Source organism: Zerene cesonia, chromosome 13 (genome assembly GCF_012273895.1).
Source record: "Zerene cesonia ecotype Mississippi chromosome 13, Zerene_cesonia_1.1, whole genome shotgun sequence".
NCBI lineage: Eukaryota > Metazoa > Arthropoda > Insecta > Lepidoptera > Pieridae > Zerene > Zerene cesonia.
This window is the reverse complement of record NC_052114.1, coordinates 6,210,528-6,232,831: the sequence shown is the minus strand read 5'-3', so window position 1 is coordinate 6,232,831 and position 22,304 is coordinate 6,210,528. Positions and strand designations below refer to the sequence as shown.

The window sequence follows — 22,304 nt, the reverse complement described above, 5'->3', positions numbered from 1 at the left end:
TAAATCATCACCTTATGTTAGCTAAGATCATCATTGGGTACTATAATATTGAATCGTAACAACAGTGATATTATCTAGACGTTTTCGCCTTTACTACGTTCAAAGATATTGTACAACTGTATGCCTTTTATTTATTTACTTATTATTTCTATATGCCAGACCTGTCAAATTTAGTTTATACCATGGTACATACCTACATTTTACTTTTGTTGTGGAAAGTAGAATTCAATTAATCAGTTACACTGGATAATGGCGCAGACTACACGGCTACGGGCTCTATTAGTGAAGATATTAATTAATAGAGACGAAGAAGACTTGTTTCGTGGCGCGTAGAGTACGAAAATGTGTACTACTTGTATCAATGTGTTACTCATGTTACTGTTGTTTGGTTCATGTCAGAAATTGATAAAATGACAGAATTCACATTTGACAGATCAATATATATCAGTTGACCTAACCATACGTACGAATTGCGATGGTTTAAATTGTTATAAAAACAAATCATTAACTTTAAAATAGGTATTGCTTTCTTTAAAATTATATTAATCGCATAAATGAAATAATTGCTAAGAGACACATATTCTAAAACCATATACTGGGTCTTATAAAACTTGATCAACTGCACATCTTGAAACCTTATTTCAAATGTCGTCCACTTCTAAAATCGTACTTAGTTTAACCTGTATTGTTACTACAGGAATAGTTGGTTATGTGCATATAAAACAACAATCAGACAGGTAATGGCTTATGTAATTATTATATTATGATAATTATAATATATTCATTCCATAAATCTGATGTAAAATTAGACATTTGTCTTCCTCCACAATTTTTAAAAATCTATTTCAGCATCATGAAAATGTCAGTGTAATTAATACGATAAAAATATGCAACAAACAATGTCCCATCAATCTATTGAATTAATAATGTCAATTTATAAATATACTCTGACAAAATATTCGATCTAAGATATATGTTAAGATAACTATGTTTTATATCATTAAATTTGAATTGCATATAGTAGGCATATTAAAACAAGAAAGTATGAAATTAAGTTGTAGTTAACATGCAGTTGCCTGTGTCTACAGTTGTCTCTATTGCATCATAAAATGATTATGACTGATAATGTCTAAAGGAAACAACGGTCACCAAAAATTAATTGACATAAACCAATTGGACACCCAGAATAATTTAAATAAGTGAATTTCATTGAACTATATTGTCAAAGTTCTTATCAGTTCAAATTTAGCAGCAACCTTTCTTGAACAAATGATATTTGAAAGTGCATTTGTTTGTTGGTCTTTCTTACACAGCGCATAGGTATGATAAGGTATGATTTGTATCTGGAGATATTTAGGGAGGCCAGAGTGGATATAGGGTATTTTTGTTGCAGTGAAATTCTCATGGCAATTTTTTTTTGACCAGGTGACACAATGAGGCGAAAACTAGTTTTTTATACATAAATCTTTAGAATTATGTAGTATGAATGTCTTATTTAGAACTATGCAAATACATATCACATTTTGTGTTCATTTAAGGGAGTTTATGATTGTTAATATTTTTAGGGAAAAAATGCATGAAGGTGTCATAAGGGATACAGAGCGACAACAAAGGAGAAAAATAGAAAATTTGTATATACTAGAGAAACAAAATGAATTAACAAAACAACTCAAAAAGGACTTGAGCAGTAGTTCATAGGCTTTATAATGAAACATTACTAGTTTGGCTATTAACTATTTATTCTTATAACTAAGACTAATAAAATGTTGACAATCTACTTTCTTTCTTTTAACCATGCTTCCAACATTACATCTTTAAGGTTTAAGTCTACTCCGGTTGGTTCCCTTTTATCCATATTATCAATGAATCCATCAAGCCGTAGTTTTTCCTTTGCTACTGCAGCAAGGCATTCAAATGTTTTTGGTTCCCATGAAGCTAAATCAGACAAAGATTTACGGTCCAGCATAATATTTGCGCGGTCAAGGCCTTCTCTTAAAGAAAACTCTGTCATATTATGTTGCTCACAAGCAGCCGTTATTCGTGTATCCCAAAGGGCTTTCATATCCTGTTTTTTTAATTGACGTGCTTTTGTAGCATAAACCAAGGCACGATGGACATTTCGTACAGCTACAGAATAACAGTTTCGGCGACGACCGATATAATGCGCTGCCAACCTGAATATCTTCCTCTTTCTCCAAAATTCGTCTGGTCCACGACATCTTACCAGATTTACAACGTTTAAAAATACCATTTTAAATAAATATTAAAGTAGCTAAATTTACTAAGCTATTTTCCCTTTTTTAACTTGCTAGCTTAGAATAGATATACAAATTTCTTTTATTTACATTAAAAAAATATGCTATCTGAACTTTTACATAGAACATAACCTCAATCATTGACAAGTGACATACGATTTCTCAACAGATAACCGAAAAAATTTAACAATAGAATAGGTAAAATAGTTTAAAAAGAGAGCAATAAGCTATTAGGCATATTATTAGCTATTTTAAAAGGAAAATCGCGCTATTTCGAATTGTATTAATATTGTGTTAAATTCGGATTTTATAATTGGAGATGTTAATGTCAAATTTGTATATTATTATGATAAGGGTACAAGAGCTGCAATGCCACACCCACATTTATGCTGAGAAATAATAATGGGTGATTTAATAAAAATCTATTGATTGAAAAAAAATAAACCAGTATTAAATAAGTATGTTGCTTAAAGTATTCCTGTTTAATAAATAGCTTTTTATATGTTCAACGAAATGTTTAGGATCATATTCGTGTTTTTTCTATCTTTTTATTTTTTATAATACAGTGAATTTTATAAGACACGCTTTACAACTCACATAGTTCCCAAACAAAAGTATTAGGAAAATCAAAATCACCGAAATCTAACAGAAGTCATCAATAAAAATAATTCACTCAGTCATCATCATGACCAAAATATTAACTATTTTTAACAATTTCAATAATTTTATAGCAAGACCTATGACTAAAATAATTGTTAGAACTAGATCAGTTTTCAAATAAAAAAATACCACTCGATAGTAACAAAACCTAATAAAATACAATTAAATTTATAACATTCTCATGTTTGGTCGGTTAAAAAAACGAATTTTATATTCAATATAAAAACCGTTTTATTCATTAAACAACGACCAATATAATTTAACTAATAATCATTTTGATTGAGAGATTTTTCATATTCTACTGCATCGTCACTGTCTTGAACAATATATTGATATGATCCACTTGAGGCATCAAAATTTTCATTCACTGACATAATATGGCTTACGTTTTTGTAATTCCTTGTGCTATCAAGCAAATTTTTTCGTCCTTCTATAATGATAGTTCGGAGTATGAAAACCTGTAAAAGGTGAACAGTTATAATCTGACTTTCTTGGTAGTTACCAATACATCAAGTCTCTATACCGATGGGATGAATTTAGTACAAAATAAGTATGACTTGAGACTGAGATCAAACAGTTTTATACCGAAAATATCACAGAAACAAAAACAGTACGGGTAAAATCTCAAAACTGTATATCTCTTATAATTTCGCGGGCGAAGCCGCGAACGGATGGCTAGTAATTTAGATTGTGTACGACTGAATTATAATTGATCCACTAGAATTTCGAAAAAAGATAAACTGTTCAATTACCTCTAGAAGTGTCACTGAGACAAACATCACAAGATGAGCATTCATGGAAATCATAATAATGCGGTACAAAATTTGACCACACCCACTTGTATTTATGGAATGAGTTCCTAATTCTTTCAGATAACTTGATACACAAGATCCACTTTTACAACAGCTAAAAAAGAGTTTTTTTTCTAATAAAAACTTTAACTAATAATAAAAATTTATCGTTGCAGAGTAAGGTTTATAACATTTATTGTTCCCTCTCGATTCTATACTCTTGTGTAAAATAATTAATAATGAACATCCATAAGTCACACAAACGAAGAAGCACTATTTTTTATTACTAACCCTTTTCACCTTTTTTTTCCAACTGAGGAATACCATAATTAATAATTAAACTAAGCATAGGTTAAATTATTGATATGGTTATGGAATAACACGTATTTTTAAGCGCCGAAGCTAAAGAAGTAACTTAAAACACATCAGTTTTAAGTTACTTTTCAAGTTTAGGCGGTTACAGAGCCATGTCTACGGAGCCGTATCTACTCGTCTTTCGTTTCACGCTCTCTTAAAAAGGATTTCATACGCGTTTTATTCATTACCTACCAATTACCTATATTATCTATCACCACATCGCTTCTAATATCAGTTGCTTTTTTCTCAAATATATGATGCATTTCTCGCGTTCAGTCAAACACAAGATAAAACTAGATGCTAAGACTGTATTCATTATTTATTATATTATCATTCATTATTACTATTCATCGTACTGAAATTACAACAAAATAAGTAGAAAGAATTCTTAATAAATTTATAAATAAATAAGAAGGGTAATAAGTACAAAGATTACTGCCGATTGTATTTATAAAAATTATAAGAACAAACAGAGTTTAAAAGCCTTAATATAATAAGCACAGATAACATAATACTATACGTGGAAGCATATTATAATGGAATCTATTCGAATCAAATTAAATTTTAAAATTGTACCTTAAAGGGACACTGTCCACTTCATTTACATTTTTTGCTTTCGTTTGTTTAGCATTCGATGGCTCCAATTCATATTCACCAACTTTATCATGCCAGTCTTGTTTATACCAATCCTTGTACGAAACTAACTAAAATTCAATAGTAATATATATACATGTTAACATCTCTCAAGTAATGGTGGGTGGTAAGATAAGTTTTGGATGGTTTTCTTCGGTTTCACGCGTGGTAGTTGCCCACTTATACATCCTATACCTATAATGCTCAGAGATCACGTCCATACCCAAAGGTAAAATAATTAATCCTTTGAAATCTGTAACTTTCCGCGATTAAAACGTTCAAACCGCAGATAAAATAAAACTATACTAGTAGTTCAAACGAACAAACAACCATACTTTTCAATTTTATCTTACATATAATACTAGCACGTCCCGCCCTGCCTTGCATGTCCCGGCTCCGCCCGGGTAGTCATTAAGCGTGATTGAAATAATATAAAGTATCCTATCTTTTAAGTGAGATCAAACTGCACATGGTGTGCCAATTCGATTAAGATCGGTTGAGCAGCTTAAGTGTCCATCGCGGACAAACAACGTGACACGTAATTGATATATATCACAAGATATAGTATCGATATAATAATATGGTTCTATGACAATGATGGATTATAATAATTGTTTGCTTTAGTTTTATTAAACCGCTAGACCGTCACTGGAAGCTTTTAATTGAGATGGCACATCCATTTCAGTCGTTATCTACCAGTTTCGTACAGTATTTTTCAACTCCAGTTTCCATTTTCAGTGGCGACACCTGGCGACCGCGCGTCATTTTTGTGTTTACGTTTTAAGTAACGCGCCATTTTACTTTATTTTCCGGCGAGTTTAAAGATTTTACGACCAATATAATTAATAATAACATAAAAGTATTGTGTTAAAAGTATTAGTGCAAAAAAACTGTAAGTAATTTTACCTTCTCCTTGGAAAAGATAAAATATATTTTAGCGGGCTTACCGTTCGTATCCTTCGTAAATGTTATATGATCGTCAAAACATAAGATTATATTATTACTATGTAGCTTGAATTTAATGGGATATATTTTAAATATTTTATGGTTTTAAATTCCATTTAAAAATAGGTCAAAGTCAGACTACCTACATCGTGTTTTTAAAAAGAACATTTTTTTGTAAGATGTTACAAACATTTAATTCATTAATTTGGCATTAATAATCAATAATAATACTTAATCTTACCCAATAAAACGTGCAGGAACACCTTGTGGCGTGATTTACTAGATAATTTAAAGATATATTTTTGTAGAATGGTAAATATATCGGCTTCCGATCCCGAGCCGCAAGCGGTTGTGGGTCCGAGCAAGCGTAGACGAAGCGCTTCAACGAGCACCAGCAGCTCTTCAAGCAGCAGCACATCTAGCGATCACGCCCCCATCGCCGTAAGATATCAAAGCGCAACCACCGACGCGATCCCAGGATGGAAAAGATATACTTTTTTGAAGATGTTGGTAAATGTGCAGCGGCTACGTAGTACAACGTGATGTAAGGTAGCGGATACACAAAAATCATTTAACCATACGCATACATACATATCTGATATAAATTGATCTAGTTGTGACCTAGTGGGATTTTGAGATCAACCTGTTTCGAATGAGACCATGATATCCAACGTTTCCAAGCTACATCATAAGTTTTAATTGTAGATTTTCGCTAAAAGTTTCTAAGCAACGGAAGCTTAGTTTCACTTCTGCCTGGTGAAATAGAACCAATGAAGTAAAATGGCGCGTTAGTCGTTACTTAAACCGTAATCACAAAAATGACGCGCGGCTGCTAGGTGTCGCCATTGAAAATGGAAACTGGAGGGGAAAAATAGTACGAAACTAGTAGAAAACGACGGAAACGGATGTTCCATCTCAATATAAGCTTCCAGTGAGGTAAGTAGTTTTATATGCGTTTTATTTCAGGTAAAATGCTGCTATTAATATAAGGCAAATACCCCACAGCATTTAAAAGTCCATTGTAGATTATCCACGAAGTTCTTATATTTTGGTACCGTTTTATAACTCTTCATACAGCTTGTAATAAATTTCATTGTCGTTTCCTGGCATACATATATTTTATGTATGCAAAAAAGAACACCAATTACATTTATGAATATTATACAAACAATGCAAAGCCATAATGGGCAACATAAAACTTTATCCTTGTGGCTGTAAAGTGGAAATGAAAATACTTACTATTTGTATTGTATTGTAAAATTAAATTTCGATATAGGTATGCAGTTTACATCGCTGCATTAAAAAAATAATAACAGTACTTAATTTTTTTCCCAGTTGCAATAGAATTCATAATAAATAAAGTTGTTGGCATCATCAATATTCCAGAGAGTAGAATAAGTGCATTCACTAAGTCCGTTCCCGTAAAAAATAACATATCGCTTACACCTAAAATTTAAATAAAAAATTAAGCCATCATCAACCAATCATGTCTTCCATGACAATTGGCTACAATGTGGCCAAAATATGAAACGTTTTACAATTTTATGAACAGTAGAGTAAGCGCTTGCCGACGATTTCGCACGCTGGTAAGAAAAGATGTGATGTGATGAGTGGCTAACGATAGAGCACTTCCTAGATAGAGCTGTTCACAAATTGTACCTTTCAGGATACCTTGTGTAGAAAGTATATTATACTACAATCTAGTCAAGTCCCATCATTTGTTGGTAGCTTTAGTATGATAACACCAAAAAACCGAGTACGCTTAAGAAAACTGACGTAATTGAAACTAAGCCATATTGGCTCCGTCCGCCCGTTAATCAATATAATTTGACTTACATAAAAATAAAAGTAAAGACCATATAATCGAAAAAACTGATATAGCCCATAGGAAACAAGACGCCCAAACTACAAATGGGTGGTTTGGTCCATTCCACTCCATTGCTCTATGTTCAATATTCTATAGAAATTATATTTGTAAACTCTACAGATTGTAAATATTTATTTATGTGTTTACAAGAAAATCACCTGTCAAAAGTAATTTTTTTTTTCCAGTATTATTGTCAGTCAGTATTACGTTAATATTTCTATTTCGTTTATCGCTTTTACTAAACACATTATGAATTAAAGTGCATATAGTTATTTATTTAATAAAACAAAGAAAGTAAATCAATATAACGATTGTAATAATATTAACAATAAAATCATCAAAACGTTTTATAAAATGCATAATATCAATTTATAACAGTATACACAGTACAAAAAAAATATTATATAAAACATATCAAACATTTTTCACAATACAATAAATCTTATATTGAGATTAAATCTTAAGTCAAACTTCAATGCATTATTCAGAATGGTCCTCTGTTATGTCTCCCATTTTTTTTAGATGAGGCGAGACATGAAATTCACATCCTGTACTAGCAATAACATGTTCCACTGTAACACCATCAGCCAACTCCGTTAATATTAATCCTTTTTCTTTGTCTACCTCCATAACACACTGTAAAATAAAAAAGTTATGGAATATAAAAAGAGCATGATAGGTATTTACAGTTAAAGAGGGATATTTTTATTTAAATAATTTAACGTTAAATTACAAAATGTACATTCAAGGCAATCATAAAAAAGACACAAATGGTACAAAAGACAGTTAGATTGCATAAATGTAGCTGGTGAAGCAAATTGAGGTAGTAAAGTATATAAATATTTTAAATTAATTTTGAACATATTTAATGCAATATCCAACAACTGAATATTAAAAAACACAATTCAAATATTTTATATTACCTTCTCTGTGATGATCAAATCAACACAATGTTTACCAGTGATTGGCAATGAGCACTCGGGTACAATTTTATGGCCACCATTTTTAGCAGAATGCTCCATAGTGACAACAACCTTAGTTCCAGGAGATGAAACTAAATCCATGGCACCACCCATTCCCTTAACCATTTTACCCTATAAAAAAGTTACAGTCAATATTGATTAAAAAGGAAATATACCTACAGTAATATAAAAATATATATGTAATAGTAAATTTATAAAATTTAACATTACAATAAAACAAAAAAAAATCGCATGTAAATAAAACTACTCAGGTTATGAATCACTCCTTTGAGTACATATCATAATATAATTTATTAATATTGAAGTAACATTATTATGCAACACTCACTGGTATCATCCAGTTAGCAAGATCCCCATATTGTGAAACTTGCATAGCACCAAGCATAGTCAGATCAATGTGTCCTCCGCGGATCATAGCAAAACTATCGTCAGAAGAAAAGTATGATGCGCCTAAATAACAAAAAAATGGTTATACACAAAACAATTTTATGTTCTTGTCCATCCTACTATCCTACTAATATTATAAATGCGAAAGTTTGTAAGAATGTGTGTGTGTTTGTTGCTCTTTCACGCAAAAACTACTCAACCGATTGCAATGAAATTTGATACGTAGACAGCTGGACGACTGGAATAACATAAGGCAACTTTTTATCCCGATATTCCAACGGCATGCGGACTTGCGCGGGTGAAACCGCGGGGCGCAGCTAGTATATTATATGTTAACATTTATTCTGTAGTGTATGTAAAAAACATTTTTTTTTAAATTAATGTATTATTTCATATAAAAAAAGATAATTTTATTAAATTGTTTTAAAGCAAATTATAAAAGTTTTATATAAATGTAAAGTATTAATAAATTACATTACCTGGAAGTATTGTAACTGTCTCCTTCCCAGCATTTATAAGGTCAGCATCTATTTCATTTTCTGTTGGATATGGCCCAAGACCAAGGATACCATTTTCAGATTGCAATAGCACATTTATATTATTGGGGATAAAACTACTTGCTAACATAGGCATCCCTGTAACATAATTAATGTATAAATTTATTGACCTTTTTTCATAAACGTCAATGAATAAGAAAGATAAGACGCACCAATCCCAAGATTAGCATGCATTCCATCTTTAAACTCCAAAGCTGCCCTCTTGATTATCCTTTCCCTAACCAAGTCTGAAGCTTTCTTTTCCTTGTTTTCTTTAGGCTTAGCAATGGTTCTTCGCTCAATTCGCTTCTCAAATTTATCACCTAACACAATTCTATGGACATATATTGATGGTATGTGAACCGAGTCTGGGTCAATTTCATCAACAATTTCTTCCACTTCAACTATTGTAACTTTTGCCGCTTTGCACATAGTTGGATTAAAATTGCGTGCTGTTTTTCTGAACAATAAATTGCCAAATCTATCAGCTTTCCATGCTTTGATTAATGCAAAGTCACCAGTAATGGCTTCTTCCATAATATAATTAATTCCATTGAATATTTGTGCGTGTCTTGGAGAACTTGGTATTTCAATCTGCAATTTTTATTGAAGTAAATTATAAAAAATAATATTGTTACATTAAATGAATAGTATTTCAAAATTATAGGATTGTAATTTTAATGTTTATATTAAACTAGCAGTCCTCCTCGGCTTCACCGTGGTAAATATAAAATCTGAGATTAGAGCATTCAAACAAACAAACAAACTCTACAGCTCTATAATATTAGTATATATAATAGATACCTTTCCATCTTTGTTGTATTTTATTGGTGAACCTCCTTCATGTATTAAGGTTCCATAGCCTGTTGGTGTAAAGAAAGCAGGTATACCAGCACCACCTGCCCTTATTCTTTCAGCTAATGTCCCTTGAGGTGTAAGTTCAACCTAAAAAGAGAAATTAAAAAACAACAATAACAATTTACAGCTTTGTACATCATAGTACCTAATATGTCATCAAAAAAGTGAAAAATTTGAAACTTTTTAATAAATACTATTCAATATACTTCTCTGAACTATATACTTTTTCATACTGAATATTATGTCCAATGTAATTTGCCTTGAATATTGATATTTCAAATTGAGATTATTTATCTTAGTAAATATTAATTACATACCTCCAGCTCTCCACTTAAAAATTGCCTTTCAAATTCAGCATTTTCTCCTACATATGATGATATCATGCGCTTAACCTGTTTACTCTTGAGTAAGGTACCAAGGCCGAAATCCTCAACTCCTGTTAATAAAAAATGTGATACATTCCACAAAACTAACTTTATTCATTTTAGTAAAACATCCGACACATTGATGTAAATATGACTGAGATGTGAAACAGGACAATTATTTTATTCTATTCTATTTATATCATCTTGTAATATAACATATAAAGTAGTCAATATAGTCAAAATATAAATATAAGTGCCTAAGTAAAAATTAATACAATCTTACCAGCATTATTCGAAACGACTGTGAGTCCAGTTACTTTCTTGTTGTTGACAGCTTTGATAAGATTTTCTGGAATACCACATAACCCAAACCCTCCTACTAATAGTTTTGATCCATCTTTAATGTCTTTCACTGCTTCATTGACATCAGCAAAAAGTTTGTTTTTTATAGAAGTACTGTATGCTGCACACGATATAACCTGTAAGCATAATTTAAGTGTTTAAAAAATTTAAATAGTTTTTTTTTAATGGCTTAGATTTATTAGACATTCTATTTCAAATAATTTCATTGCAATAAATTTCAAGTTGTTTGTTAATTAATGTATTTAGTCTAACGTAATATGATAAAAGATACCTTATAAATAGATACGAAACAATTTTCTTACCTTAGAAACTGAATATATCTTGGAAAGACCAGTTAATTTTGCGGCAGGCCTCAAAATTAAACATGTTTTTATTGCATACATATTAAAATAAGTTTAATATAAGGGCGCAATCACTTAATAACAGGGAAATGTTATCATCAGTCTGACAATTGTTTGCAGCTATATAATTTGATAAGAAGTTTTATTTTAGATGTTTGTAATAACAATTCCTACTCAGTCACCACATCGCAAGGTCAACTACACAGAAAACACGAATATTATTTACATATTAATACCTATATACAAGTATATATTAAATGATTGATATATTCAAAACAAGTGACTGAATAACAAAATCTAGTTTAATTACAATTAAAGTATATCTTAAATAATATATTTTATTACTATGATCACGCAATGCCTATACATCACAAAACGACCAAAAGTAATTTTATTCACCTTTTATTTTTCATGAGGTGCTATAACGGAAAGCTTATAAACCAGAATTACTAACCAGGCTCATATTATGTATAAATATACTTACGATTATGTACTTAGTACTATAAAATTCTGTGTACGATTAATATCATAATTATAATATTAAGCTAGAATCTATATAAAACCTAGGCTAATGCACGCATTATTAATGAGTATTTTAGATTTTGCATGTGAAAATTTAATTTCCATTAAATTCGATGGACTACTGCCGACATAACATAATATTTGATTTTAAATTTTATTTTCAACATTTTATAAAGTACGTAGTTTTATTACAATTAAGAACCAACTCCACAACATACGCTTTTCGGTTATTTATGTGATGACTTAAGTCGAATTTATTATTTTATCGAAATGATAGAATTGAATAAAATTTAATCATTTCAGATTAAAAATTTGAAATCATTAGGAGTGCGGACTTATCACAGATACAGTATTCTTTGATCACAGAATAAGAACTAGTTACTCCGTAACGTTTCCGTAATCACAGATGGCAGAGTACTTTTATATATTACTAGAGTTCCGCCCCGACTTTGCCCGTCGTACATAATATATAGTCTAAAGCTTTCCTCACTATATGGGCTGAAATAATTTTACGAAACGGACCAGTAGTTCCTGACATTACCGCGTTCAATTAAACAAAAAAAACAATCTCTTCAGCATTATAAAATTTTGTATAGAAGTATAGATACGCAATCCGTAATTATACTAATTAAGTAATTATTATACTTGATATTAACTTAATCGATTAATACATCGATATATATTAATCGATTCTGTATCATAATTTTGACAGCTATCAACTGTGTTGCCACCTTAGCCTTTTTTTGTGATTATAACCAGTGTTCGGAACCGTACGATAATTATCGTACACATACGATAATTTTGTGCCTGCGTACGATGTACGATAGCATACTATTATCGTACGCAGATTGTACGATAATTTCTATCATGATGCAAAATTTTAGAATTTATGTTATTTCACTCATGCGCTGATAGTCTAAATCGAAGTAGCATGATTTTATTTTGTCCAATTAAGTCTTGGGAAAATACCGGGAAATACAAGTTCTCTATTCCTATTGGTTCTTACGATTCCCTATGCTCAGTTTCACCACTGCCGATACTGTAACTTTATCCAGCGCCTGCTGTGCACGCTTTCTTATTGGTTAATATAGCATCTACGAATGCGAACAAAAGAATATAAGTTCGATATTTCGATTATGTATCCAACTTGCATGAGAACAGTGAAATTTTGTCTGAGTGAATTTTACGCTTGGCGCATTTATTGAACTTAAAGTGGAAAGGGAATCAGTTCAGGGCCTGTGCCACGTGTAAAACATTTGGATTTCAGTGTTCTGTTGATTTGACTGCAGTGGTTTAAAAAAGATAAACTATAGAGTACTTGCGTGCATATCAATATTACAATTTATATTATTTATTTATCTGTAATAGACATTATCCTAAAAAGTACGATAATTTCGTTCCATGTACGATAATTTTTCGGCCCTGGGTACGATAATCGGTCCACTTCAGGTTGCTAACACTGATTATAACCGATTTGAAAACACTTTAGTCTCAAAAGGGCAATATTATAGCACTTTATTATGTTTTAGGAATTATCTCTAAATAAGGTCGATTTTGCAATTGTTTACTTTAACACCATGACAAGGTAAGTTTTTTTACGATGTGAGTTCTGATAGGCCACTAAGTTTTAATTATTAAATCCAAATGCTTGGACTAAGAATAATTATATTACGGAATTATAATAGAAGCAGAAAAACTAGCACTTTTTAGCGTTCTGGTGTTACTCGCGACTACTTTTATTAATTTTTAGAGACTTTTTTTTTATTTTTAGTCCTTTTTGGCGTAACGAGTAAAGTAAAAACAAGCGACCCAAAGATGGATTGCTAGTTGCTACGATTACTATTTGCCATATGGCCCATAGGCACTTACTCTGATCTATACTGCGTTAAATCGTACGTAATATTTGTTTGCTACTGGACTGTACGAACGACTTATACGAAACGTACGACTGTTTGCTACTGGACTGTTTTATGGCTAATAGTAATAAACTATACGTATATGTACGCATTCAATTTTATTCCAAGGAATGATATTAGAGGCAATCAACACATTATAAATTTTAATTTAGCTTGAATGTATTAAGTTATTGATAAAAGAACTTGCCAGTAGTTTCTAGTCTCATATTTTTTTGCATAGTTTAAAAAACATATAAACTTATCCCAAACATTTTATTCAACAAATCCCGTTACAACAAAACTATGTTATTCCATAAATGATACATCTTAAGGAAAAAAAGAAATATTACATTTTAAGGGTCTGCCTCGTATAGCAGAGGACATATTTTTATTTTTATGTGTATGGGGAATGTATTTAATACAAATTTCAATCGTTCTAGAATTGAATTCTTTAATAGTATAACAAACGGTAATAATTCAGCACTTGTAGACATTGTAATCAATGAAAAGGCTTACTTTTAATTTAAAAAAAAACTTAGTCATGTGGCAGCATTTTCAAGTACAGGAAAATCAAGGGTTTTAGGTAAATCAATAGGGTTTTGATACATATACAATGGTTAAAACTAATGTTGATAACATTACTTTTAGCCAAAACTAATAAAGTGTTATTGATATAAATACGAAATTAAAAACAAAATCATAGAACAAAAGATTATTTTTATTTATATTACAATCTGCTTTTAAATTAATTATATAAAAAACATCAACACAATTTAGACGAATTTGTGAAGGCACACATTTTATACATCAGGATAAAAAGGCCTTAGTCAATACCATAAAAAAGAAAAACTTAAAGAAGTTAGAAAATCTAATTTCATAGTTATTTCTATGTTTAAAATTTAAATCTAGAATCTGACTTTTCGTCCCTCGTTATGTTACTTATTATCTACGAACTGATTCAATAGCATTTAAAAAACAATACTTTTCAAGTTACATGATTCTAATTAGATATCTATCTTATACCTTGCGAAATAAATAATTTATTAAATTTTTTTGATCAAAAATGGAAATATAATAATTGAGTATAGACAAATATCACAAAAAAATGAAAATGCACTTTTTCTACTTTTCTCCGTTCAATAATCATATAAAATCTATTCTCCTTATTTTTAAATATTTGTCAGAAACATTTGTACTCTGTACTATATATAATAATATCTATAAAATGTTCTAAGCAATCATTCTGTTGGACCTTGTCAATGAAATAAAGATCATTTATCAACATTAAATATCTCCCAAATAGTTAAATAAATCACAAATAATGCATACATACCTTAATAAGGGTATGAACGAATAATATAATATAATAATAATTTGCACAAATCATAAATAGGAATATATTCATTATTTTAAATATATTGTTCTTAAAGGCACTATATGCAGGTCATAAACGCTGTTATAATTTGTGACAAAAATTTTATGTAACTATGTACGACCTTCGTTAGAGACATATAAATTTATCATTTAATAATTTTTATCGAAGTACATTTTATAAAGTAGTACAATGTGAATTAGCCTTAACTAGGTAGTATGCACCTGTTAAACCATGACTTCGATTTATAATGAATTGCTTTGTTGACAATACATTATATTAAACATATACAATTTAAACAAAATGGCGTTATGTGTGGCGTTAGGCAAATGTACAGAAATCCTAGAAATTTTAACTGAGTCGACCAGATCTCGCATCAGTTATAGCACCCCATAATTCTATAATGAACTCATCGGTAAATCCGAATTCTTGTAAGTCGCTATTGTCTATGGCTTCGGCTAATTGCATAGAGTTCGTTTTCCCCTCAGCAAGATCCCACATTTGTGTCGCCAACTCGGAGTCGTTAATGCCCATAAATGATTCTAGGAGCTCATTGATCTTCTCTATTCCGGCCTTAGATTTTTCGTCATGCTGAAAATTATTAAAGTTATTTTTAATTAAATATATTTCAAGTCTTCTAAATTAATTTTTGTTAAAAATTAATTAGTTTATATTGTAATTCAACCTCTCTCAACTTTATATTTTGGTTCGTATGATAGAATAGCATAATTAAAAAAATGTATAATTATTAATGAACAATTTTTTTTACAATGTATTCTAATAATCAACAAAAAAGTCTAGTGCTAATTTACTAAGTGGTAAACTAATCTTCACAACAAATGTACGCAAAACACTTATAAGACTTCGGAGTCGGCCTTAGCTAATCAACAAAATATTTAAATAGTGTTCCAAATAAGAAACGCTAAAAGTTTTAACTTACTTCATTTTCTATAGTTGCTTGTCCATTTGCTTTAAACCTTAAAGTTTCTTTGCCTGATCCATAGTTTTGTTTCTTGCTAGATCTTGCACTACCAGATTTCGGTCCAATGCTACCAAATCCACTCTTTAACGGTTCTACCAAGCGAATTGTGAACGTAGTGCCTTTCGGTATTTCTTTCAGTAATTTAGCCACTTCATAATGTCTTTTACCGACCATGCTCTCACCTTCTAATCGTTCAATGTGATCTCCAACCTAAAGATAGAACGAATTTATGAACATGTACAATTTAACTCAATAATAGATAGTTTCCTGTGGTGTTGTCAAGAGGTCAATGACTGAATGTTTAAATAACCCACATGATGTATTGTGCGCTTTATTAAACAACGCATTCAATGCAGAGACATGCCTCACAAAAATTATAATATAATGAACTCCAAACAAAACCAATAGGATAACTACATTAAGAAATCATAAATGTGTACCTACCTCTATATGTTGTATCCTTGATACAATTGAACCTTCTTTTATTCTCTTGATAAATGAATAACCAGCTCCATTGTCAGTTATTGTTAAACCGAGAGCATCTTCCGTTTTAACGATTTCTATTTCTTTTGGCCTGCCTTTCCTGTGTGCGAAAATGAAATCTTCCAATCCTATTTGGCCACCTAAAAGTTTTTTCATATCCACTTTATGAGTATTCAAGGTGCAAAACAGGATCTGGAAACGTTAAATAAATAGGTTAGGTGTAATATGATATGTGTTGATTATATCTATAAATATCGGTCCGAACAAAACGTACATAGTAAACATTTTGAGAAGGAAATGTTATAGAATAATTAATTGTTTTGTGACATAAATCATAGAATGTGTCAATGTATGTGCATATGCCTAGTTATCTGCATTAGGTAAGCTTACCAACTTGAATGTTTATATAATGTTTGTTGTAATGTTTGATGAGTTGTTATTTATGTAAGGATCTGCTATAGGAGAACCTGGATGAGCGCAAACGGATATAAACTTGTATCATAAACAGATTATTATCATAGACGCAAAGTGTTCTTACATTGATTTTGATATAAAACATTTTATCTTTTGTTTATACCCTTCATTCGTGTAACGTGGCATCGATATTTGTCTTATCTGAGTAATAAATTTTTGATATATATCACTTATACGAGATGAACAACAAAATCTACTCGCGCGAAGCCCAATATTTAACTAAAAATAACAAAAGTAAAAAACGGTGTAAAAGTAACATTTTTTTACAAGACCATAATTTCCGGAATGAAGATCTGGTTCCTTTTTTTGGTTTAAATTTTTTACATGTGCCGTGCATTTTTTCCTCATCCAAAGGACATCAAATAATCTTTAAAATAAATTATGAGACCTACTTACTATAAACTCTTATAGACATAGAGCATAGGTCGGCTTACCAATTTATTACTCAACCCGCATATCTTTCGTTCACTAGACCATTCACTGAGATTATGTTTCAAACGTCCACACATCAAAAAGTAACTAATAAATAGGTAATGGACTGTTGATCGATGGCAACAATTTACTACGTCAGTAGGTCAATGCTTTACCTTGGAATGTAGGTACTGACAGTGCGTTATCACTGACCTTCATGCTAATTTACACTTTCATGTCGGAAAGTTTAGAGATGTACGAATTATTTTGCCTTTCGTCAACCAAAAAACGACCTTGTATAGTAGAAATAAACGCTATTTTAAAAGAAAGATAGAAATCTGTGAATTTATAGCGGTTTCTGCACTAAGTTCGACTACGCCCCTGGACTAAACTGACCCGCTTCCTGGAGAGTCAGCCATGCGTATATCCGAAACGACACTTGTAAATCTAGTTACATATAAATTAGATCGAAAACATTGTAATATTGACGAAAACAAAAACACTCACCATTGCATTGCATTATGCATATTTTATGAAATTAGTACAATAGTAGTCAATTATTACATATATTTAATTCGACAGATTGAGACAAATAACGAGTGTCAGGTTTAGATTCAGACAAAGTTGTTATATAGACATTTAAAATTCAATGCAATTTCCATTATGAATCGACTAAGACTGTGTGTTAATAAAATACTGGTACTAAATGGGCTCTCCCTTAAAGAAAGCACCGAAACATAAATTATGCAAAAACTATCAGAACAGCGGTCACGCCATTTTCACTCGCCGACATTAACCTTTAGAATGCTCACAGCCTCGTTTCAAATTTCATGGCCACGTATTGTCATTTATTTTAACTCTAAATTTTGTTAATACAATATTTAATAGCTTAACTAGATACTAGCTGTGACCCGCGGTTGAAACCGCGTAAGTCCGTATCCCGTAGGAATATCGGTATACAAAGTGCCTATGTGTTATTTCAGTTGTCCAGCTATCTACGAAGCAAAATAGTATTTTTATTCACCAATAGATGTCAGGAAAAAAAAAACACGAATAAATCACGAATATGACATTTTCTAAAAAAGATTCCTAGCTAGATCGATTTATCGCCCCCGAAACCCCCTATATACTAAATTTCATGAAAATCGTTGGAGCCGATTCCGAGATTCCAATTATATATACAAGAATTGCTCGTTTAAAGATATAAGATTAATCTATGTCTCACTAAAAATATAGTAAAATAATATTACTTATCGTACCTAATAAGTATATTACTCACATTAGTAACGTATATGAATAATTTACATTGTGGCTTAGATTTTCCAACCAACCACTGACGAGTTCTTTTATGATTCAGCACACTTACAGCTATTCAATAAATTCTGAATGACGTCACGTTATTATTACAATATTATATATATATATATATATATATATGTACAACGTTTTAAGTTTGCAAATAAAGGGTAAATTTTAGACAGGTTTTTTTTTGTTCTCAATATAACATTTAGATCTTTTTATGGGATTAATATTTCTCCATATAAGTCTGTTGATACTTTAAACAAATTTAAATTTAAATCAACGAGTCCGATTTAATGCTAAACGTGGGAGTCGAGCACGATTCGGCATGAACTGTCCAGTCATCAATCCTTCCTTATCCTCTTCTATAACCCTTAAAAGCGTGCAGATCTGCGAATGTTCATGGGCGGTGGTGATCGCTTACCATCAGGCAAAACACCAGCTTAGTTAACATAAAAATATAAAATGTATATAATTAAATTAACTGAATGTAAGGCAAATATGCCGATTAAACTTTTTTGAGCATGTTTTCACATCGAGCATATTTTCCATTAAACTAAGACTTCATTCTTATCAGAGTTTACTAATCGGTTATAGCAAACAGATGTGATAAATTGCTGGCTTTTTCTAACAAAATTCCTTAAAATTCCAATGAACAAAACTTTTCATAAACAATACCAAGAAGTATTCCGATATAAAATATTCCTACTTCTTTTACAGGATTACCTACAGCTTATATTACGGGCTGCTTCCTATTTTCTACCATAAAAATAATAAATGTAGCATTAAAAAAACTAAAAAACAAGCTTTAATGATAGAATCAATCAAAACCTTGCTCGTATACAGAGTAAACGTAAGGAAATTTTATAATCCTGAGTACCCTAATCAGGAGAATGAGATATATTTATGAAATTATTCTGATGAAAGCGATCCTAGATAAAGTGAATTAAATAAGTTCGTTTAAAGTGGGTTAAAATCGTGTTTGAACGAGTCGGTTACATACAAGCATTCGGGTGAATAGACGTTTTCTCTCTTTGAGTTTTGCCAAAAAAAAATATTATTTTTAAATATCTCCTATAATGTAAACATTTTTTTTAGCTTTGGGGTTAACACGTACATTAAGACTAAAAAAATAATTAGCGAAGTAAGTATCTACGTATCTCAAAATCATGTTAACATCTATTTTAATTTCTTTTTCGTACTCCGTGACCCGCCTAACCTTAACAGTACAATAAAGAATAGGTACCTACTACCTCTACTTTAAGTTTGTCGTATTGCTACCCAACACATTGGGCACAAAGTATTAAATATATAGATAAGGTATATAGACTCATTAAATTAATTGAAAATAAAAGCAAAGACCGTATATTTCAATATCTTCCAAGAATTTTATAACGTTCGTGAGATTCACTGTAACTTTTAACTCTAAATAAAATGGAATTAAAGTTATGAATAAGTTAATTCACGCTACGTTGAGACTGTGTATCTTGTCAGTTGCCGCTGACTTACATAACTTCCTTATTAATCAAAAGCTAAATGAGTAATTTATTATATTCCTTTCTATTCTGTATGTGTACCGCCTATCCACAGTAAACAGAACGAATATTCTGTTTACTGTGGCATAACCACGCATAACGCATGATATCTATTTCTTACGTTACCTTACAAAATCGTGCTAAATATACTTTTGATGTATTTAGGTCAATTGAAATTTTACGCCGACATTAATATCAAGTTTTTCTCCACATGGTATAATATCAGTAATACTTCCTTGGGCTGTGTTCTCAAACTGATGATTGACGATCTAATATTGATTATACGATTTTTATCATAAAATAATGATTAAAACGATTAAGAATGTATCTACTCGTTATATATGCAGATTTTCAATGTTATTATAAATTTGGAAACAATATGATTACTAGGTTTATCAAGACTAACTAAAATATGTCTACTCTTTTTTGGAAGATTAAAATCATTGAAGCAGGGAAGGCAGCGGTAATAAAACACTAGACTGAACATCTAAGAACCTCATATCCTTAATAGGCTCTAGGAAATAAATAAAATTACGTGATATCGAACAATGTATGGATCACTCTAGAATGAAAAAAAAAGTTACTAGTCTGTAATTAATCTGATACACAAGCAATTGTAATAGGTCAATTGTTTGTGTTCAGACAATTAATTGACTTACATTACTTTCCGTATTAATATGTAGTTCATAACACTGATGAACTAGCAAACGACAAAGAAACGTTTCTCAGCATAAGTAAATAGAAGTTTCAGAGGTTATTTCGCTAAAATTTGTCTTCTATTCTATGCTAATTCAATTGATTACTTATAATTTTTTGTGTAATTAAATTAAAACGTATTATTATGTACTTTTGCAAAATTTTACACCATCGTGCAATTTTGGGCATACCTATATAGAACATAGTATATTATTAATTCACAGATACAGATCAACGAGGCTTTAGAAATATTTTATTTACTAGTATACTGTACTACACAGTATTATGTTATCTGTAATTTTATTGCAAAATACATAATATGAATCACACAGCGCATTACAAACTTAAGGACGAATTTGACGAGGCTTTATGATATATTTTATATACATATTTTTGTTATCAATTATTGTCCGAGTCAGAATTCAATTTATGTGTTACTTCCTTGAAAAATTCGGTATCATTTACAATATAGATATCAACCTGTATTAGACGTGGGTACATACATAGTAGCTCTAGTTTAGTTCAAAATGGCTATTATAATGGGTCGTCCGTCATACTGTAGGTGCCTTGTAGCAAATTCACTTTAGGCTCCACTGGGAATTAAATCCATTAACTCAAACTAAAATACTTTCATTATGGACTAAATAAAACGAAACAAACAAATGATCATAAACAAATCTAGATTACATGTACACTTACATCTTCGGGTGGGAAATCGTAACATTCTGCTATTTTTTGATAAAGCTCCTTGACATTTGAGAATCCAGAGATAAGACCAAGAGGGCTTCCTTGCGCCTGCTGGCAATGAAACACTAACTGTGACTTCTGAGCTCCATTGTTGTTATCTACACCGTTAGACTGATTATACACGTCTTCAACTGGAGGCGGCGGTACTGGAGGAGACGTGTATTTCGTGTTTTTCTTCTTAAATAACGACATTGCTGGTAGATGACACGAAGTAACGGTAAATTGAGATTTTCTTTGGTATTAAGTTTAGAACACACTCATTACGCCCGTACACAGTAAATTTTAATCACCACACAGTCACATAGCCTGCAAGAACTTGAAATGTCGTTATCAACGCGTCATATTTCACGATAAGTTATCATCCAATGGTTGATATTGGATAAGATTATAGCGCACTCTACAGTTGAAGGTAGAACATTATCAACGTATTTTGGAGGTTATACATTAGCGACCAAACTACACGTACACTCGACAACCCGTCTAACGAGTGACTGAGGGAATGAAGAGGGCCGAGGGAGGGGTGCTGAATGAGGTAACAAAATGTGGA

At 31.0% G+C, this 22,304-nt stretch overlaps 5 protein-coding genes across 7 annotated transcripts; 1 reads left to right on the top strand and 4 right to left on the bottom strand.

The window, feature by feature from the left end:
- Positions 1-410: 410 nt before the first annotated feature.
- LOC119831435 (protein PET117 homolog, mitochondrial) lies at positions 411-1,775 on the top strand. Its single transcript, XM_038354772.1, has 2 exons — positions 411-737; positions 1,566-1,775. Exons 1-2 carry the CDS (start codon positions 646-648, stop codon positions 1,696-1,698), a joined length of 225 nt encoding a protein of 74 aa, XP_038210700.1. The 5' UTR covers positions 411-645; the 3' UTR covers positions 1,699-1,775.
- Positions 1,728-2,416, bottom strand: LOC119831434 (39S ribosomal protein L20, mitochondrial). The gene has a single exon (XM_038354771.1). It carries the CDS (start codon positions 2,249-2,251, stop codon positions 1,775-1,777), a length of 477 nt encoding a protein of 158 aa, XP_038210699.1. The 5' UTR covers positions 2,252-2,416; the 3' UTR covers positions 1,728-1,774.
- Positions 2,417-3,178: 762 nt separating this feature from the next.
- LOC119831306 (photoreceptor outer segment membrane glycoprotein 2-like) lies at positions 3,179-7,580 on the bottom strand. Its single transcript, XM_038354607.1, has 6 exons — positions 7,478-7,580; positions 6,961-7,087; positions 6,640-6,853; positions 4,640-4,767; positions 3,668-3,821; positions 3,179-3,373 (listed from the first exon to the last, which is right to left on the bottom strand). Exons 1-6 carry the CDS (start codon positions 7,578-7,580, stop codon positions 3,179-3,181), a joined length of 921 nt encoding a protein of 306 aa, XP_038210535.1.
- Positions 7,581-7,875: 295 nt separating this feature from the next.
- LOC119831281 (succinyl-CoA:3-ketoacid coenzyme A transferase 1, mitochondrial) lies at positions 7,876-12,342 on the bottom strand. 3 transcript variants are annotated; one of them, XM_038354581.1, is made up of 10 exons: positions 11,826-12,019; positions 11,303-11,539; positions 10,921-11,116; positions 10,590-10,708; positions 10,219-10,359; positions 9,588-10,008; positions 9,358-9,513; positions 8,820-8,941; positions 8,432-8,602; positions 7,877-8,144 (listed from the first exon to the last, which is right to left on the bottom strand). In XM_038354581.1, exons 2-10 carry the CDS (start codon positions 11,381-11,383, stop codon positions 7,989-7,991), a joined length of 1,563 nt encoding a protein of 520 aa, XP_038210509.1. In that variant the 5' UTR covers positions 11,384-11,539; positions 11,826-12,019; the 3' UTR covers positions 7,877-7,988. The 3 variants fall into 3 exon arrangements, with proteins under 3 accessions (XP_038210510.1, XP_038210509.1, XP_038210507.1); XM_038354582.1 differs by lacking the exons at positions 11,303-11,539; positions 11,826-12,019 and adding an exon at positions 12,246-12,342 and having other exon boundaries at positions 7,876-8,144; positions 10,921-11,100; XM_038354579.1 differs by lacking the exon at positions 11,826-12,019 and having other exon boundaries at positions 11,303-11,799.
- Positions 12,343-14,457: 2,115 nt separating this feature from the next.
- LOC119831359 (PDZ domain-containing protein GIPC3) lies at positions 14,458-22,245 on the bottom strand. The gene is made up of 4 exons (XM_038354669.1): positions 21,710-22,245; positions 16,557-16,787; positions 16,071-16,322; positions 14,458-15,721 (listed from the first exon to the last, which is right to left on the bottom strand). Exons 1-4 carry the CDS (start codon positions 21,947-21,949, stop codon positions 15,482-15,484), a joined length of 963 nt encoding a protein of 320 aa, XP_038210597.1. The 5' UTR covers positions 21,950-22,245; the 3' UTR covers positions 14,458-15,481.
- Between the last annotated feature and the right edge of the window lie 59 nt (positions 22,246-22,304).

What these genes read in the sequence shown, in the direction of transcription:
- LOC119831281 (XM_038354581.1), bottom strand. Translation starts at nt 11,383, where the DNA reads ATGTATGCAATAAAAACATGTTTAATTTTGAGGCCTGCCGCAAAATTA. An exon ending in GACAGTTACAATACTTCCAG is followed by an intron (nt 8,942 to 9,357) that starts GTAATGTAATTT and finishes TTTGTTATTTAG; the next exon opens with GCGCATCATACTTTTCTTCT. An exon ending in TTGCTAACTGGATGATACCA is followed by an intron (nt 8,603 to 8,819) that starts GTGAGTGTTGCA and finishes ACTTTTTTATAG; the next exon opens with GGTAAAATGGTTAAGGGAAT.
- LOC119831359 (XM_038354669.1), bottom strand. Translation starts at nt 21,949, where the DNA reads ATGTCGTTATTTAAGAAGAAAAACACGAAATACACGTCTCCTCCAGTA. An exon ending in CAAGGATACAACATATAGAG is followed by an intron (nt 16,323 to 16,556) that starts GTAGGTACACAT and finishes TTCTATCTTTAG; the next exon opens with GTTGGAGATCACATTGAACG. An exon ending in AAGCAACTATAGAAAATGAA is followed by an intron (nt 15,722 to 16,070) that starts GTAAGTTAAAAC and finishes AATAATTTTCAG; the next exon opens with CATGACGAAAAATCTAAGGC.
- LOC119831435 (XM_038354772.1), top strand. Translation starts at nt 646, where the DNA reads ATGTCGTCCACTTCTAAAATCGTACTTAGTTTAACCTGTATTGTTACT. An exon ending in ATAAAACAACAATCAGACAG is followed by an intron (nt 738 to 1,565) that starts GTAATGGCTTAT and finishes TAATATTTTTAG; the next exon opens with GGAAAAAATGCATGAAGGTG.
- LOC119831434 (XM_038354771.1), bottom strand. Translation starts at nt 2,251, where the DNA reads ATGGTATTTTTAAACGTTGTAAATCTGGTAAGATGTCGTGGACCAGAC.
- LOC119831306 (XM_038354607.1), bottom strand. Translation starts at nt 7,580, where the DNA reads ATGGAGTGGAATGGACCAAACCACCCATTTGTAGTTTGGGCGTCTTGT. An exon ending in GCAACTGGGAAAAAAATTAA is followed by an intron (nt 6,854 to 6,960) that starts GTACTGTTATTA and finishes TCCACTTTACAG; the next exon opens with CCACAAGGATAAAGTTTTAT. An exon ending in TCTCAGTGACACTTCTAGAG is followed by an intron (nt 3,374 to 3,667) that starts GTAATTGAACAG and finishes CACCTTTTACAG; the next exon opens with GTTTTCATACTCCGAACTAT.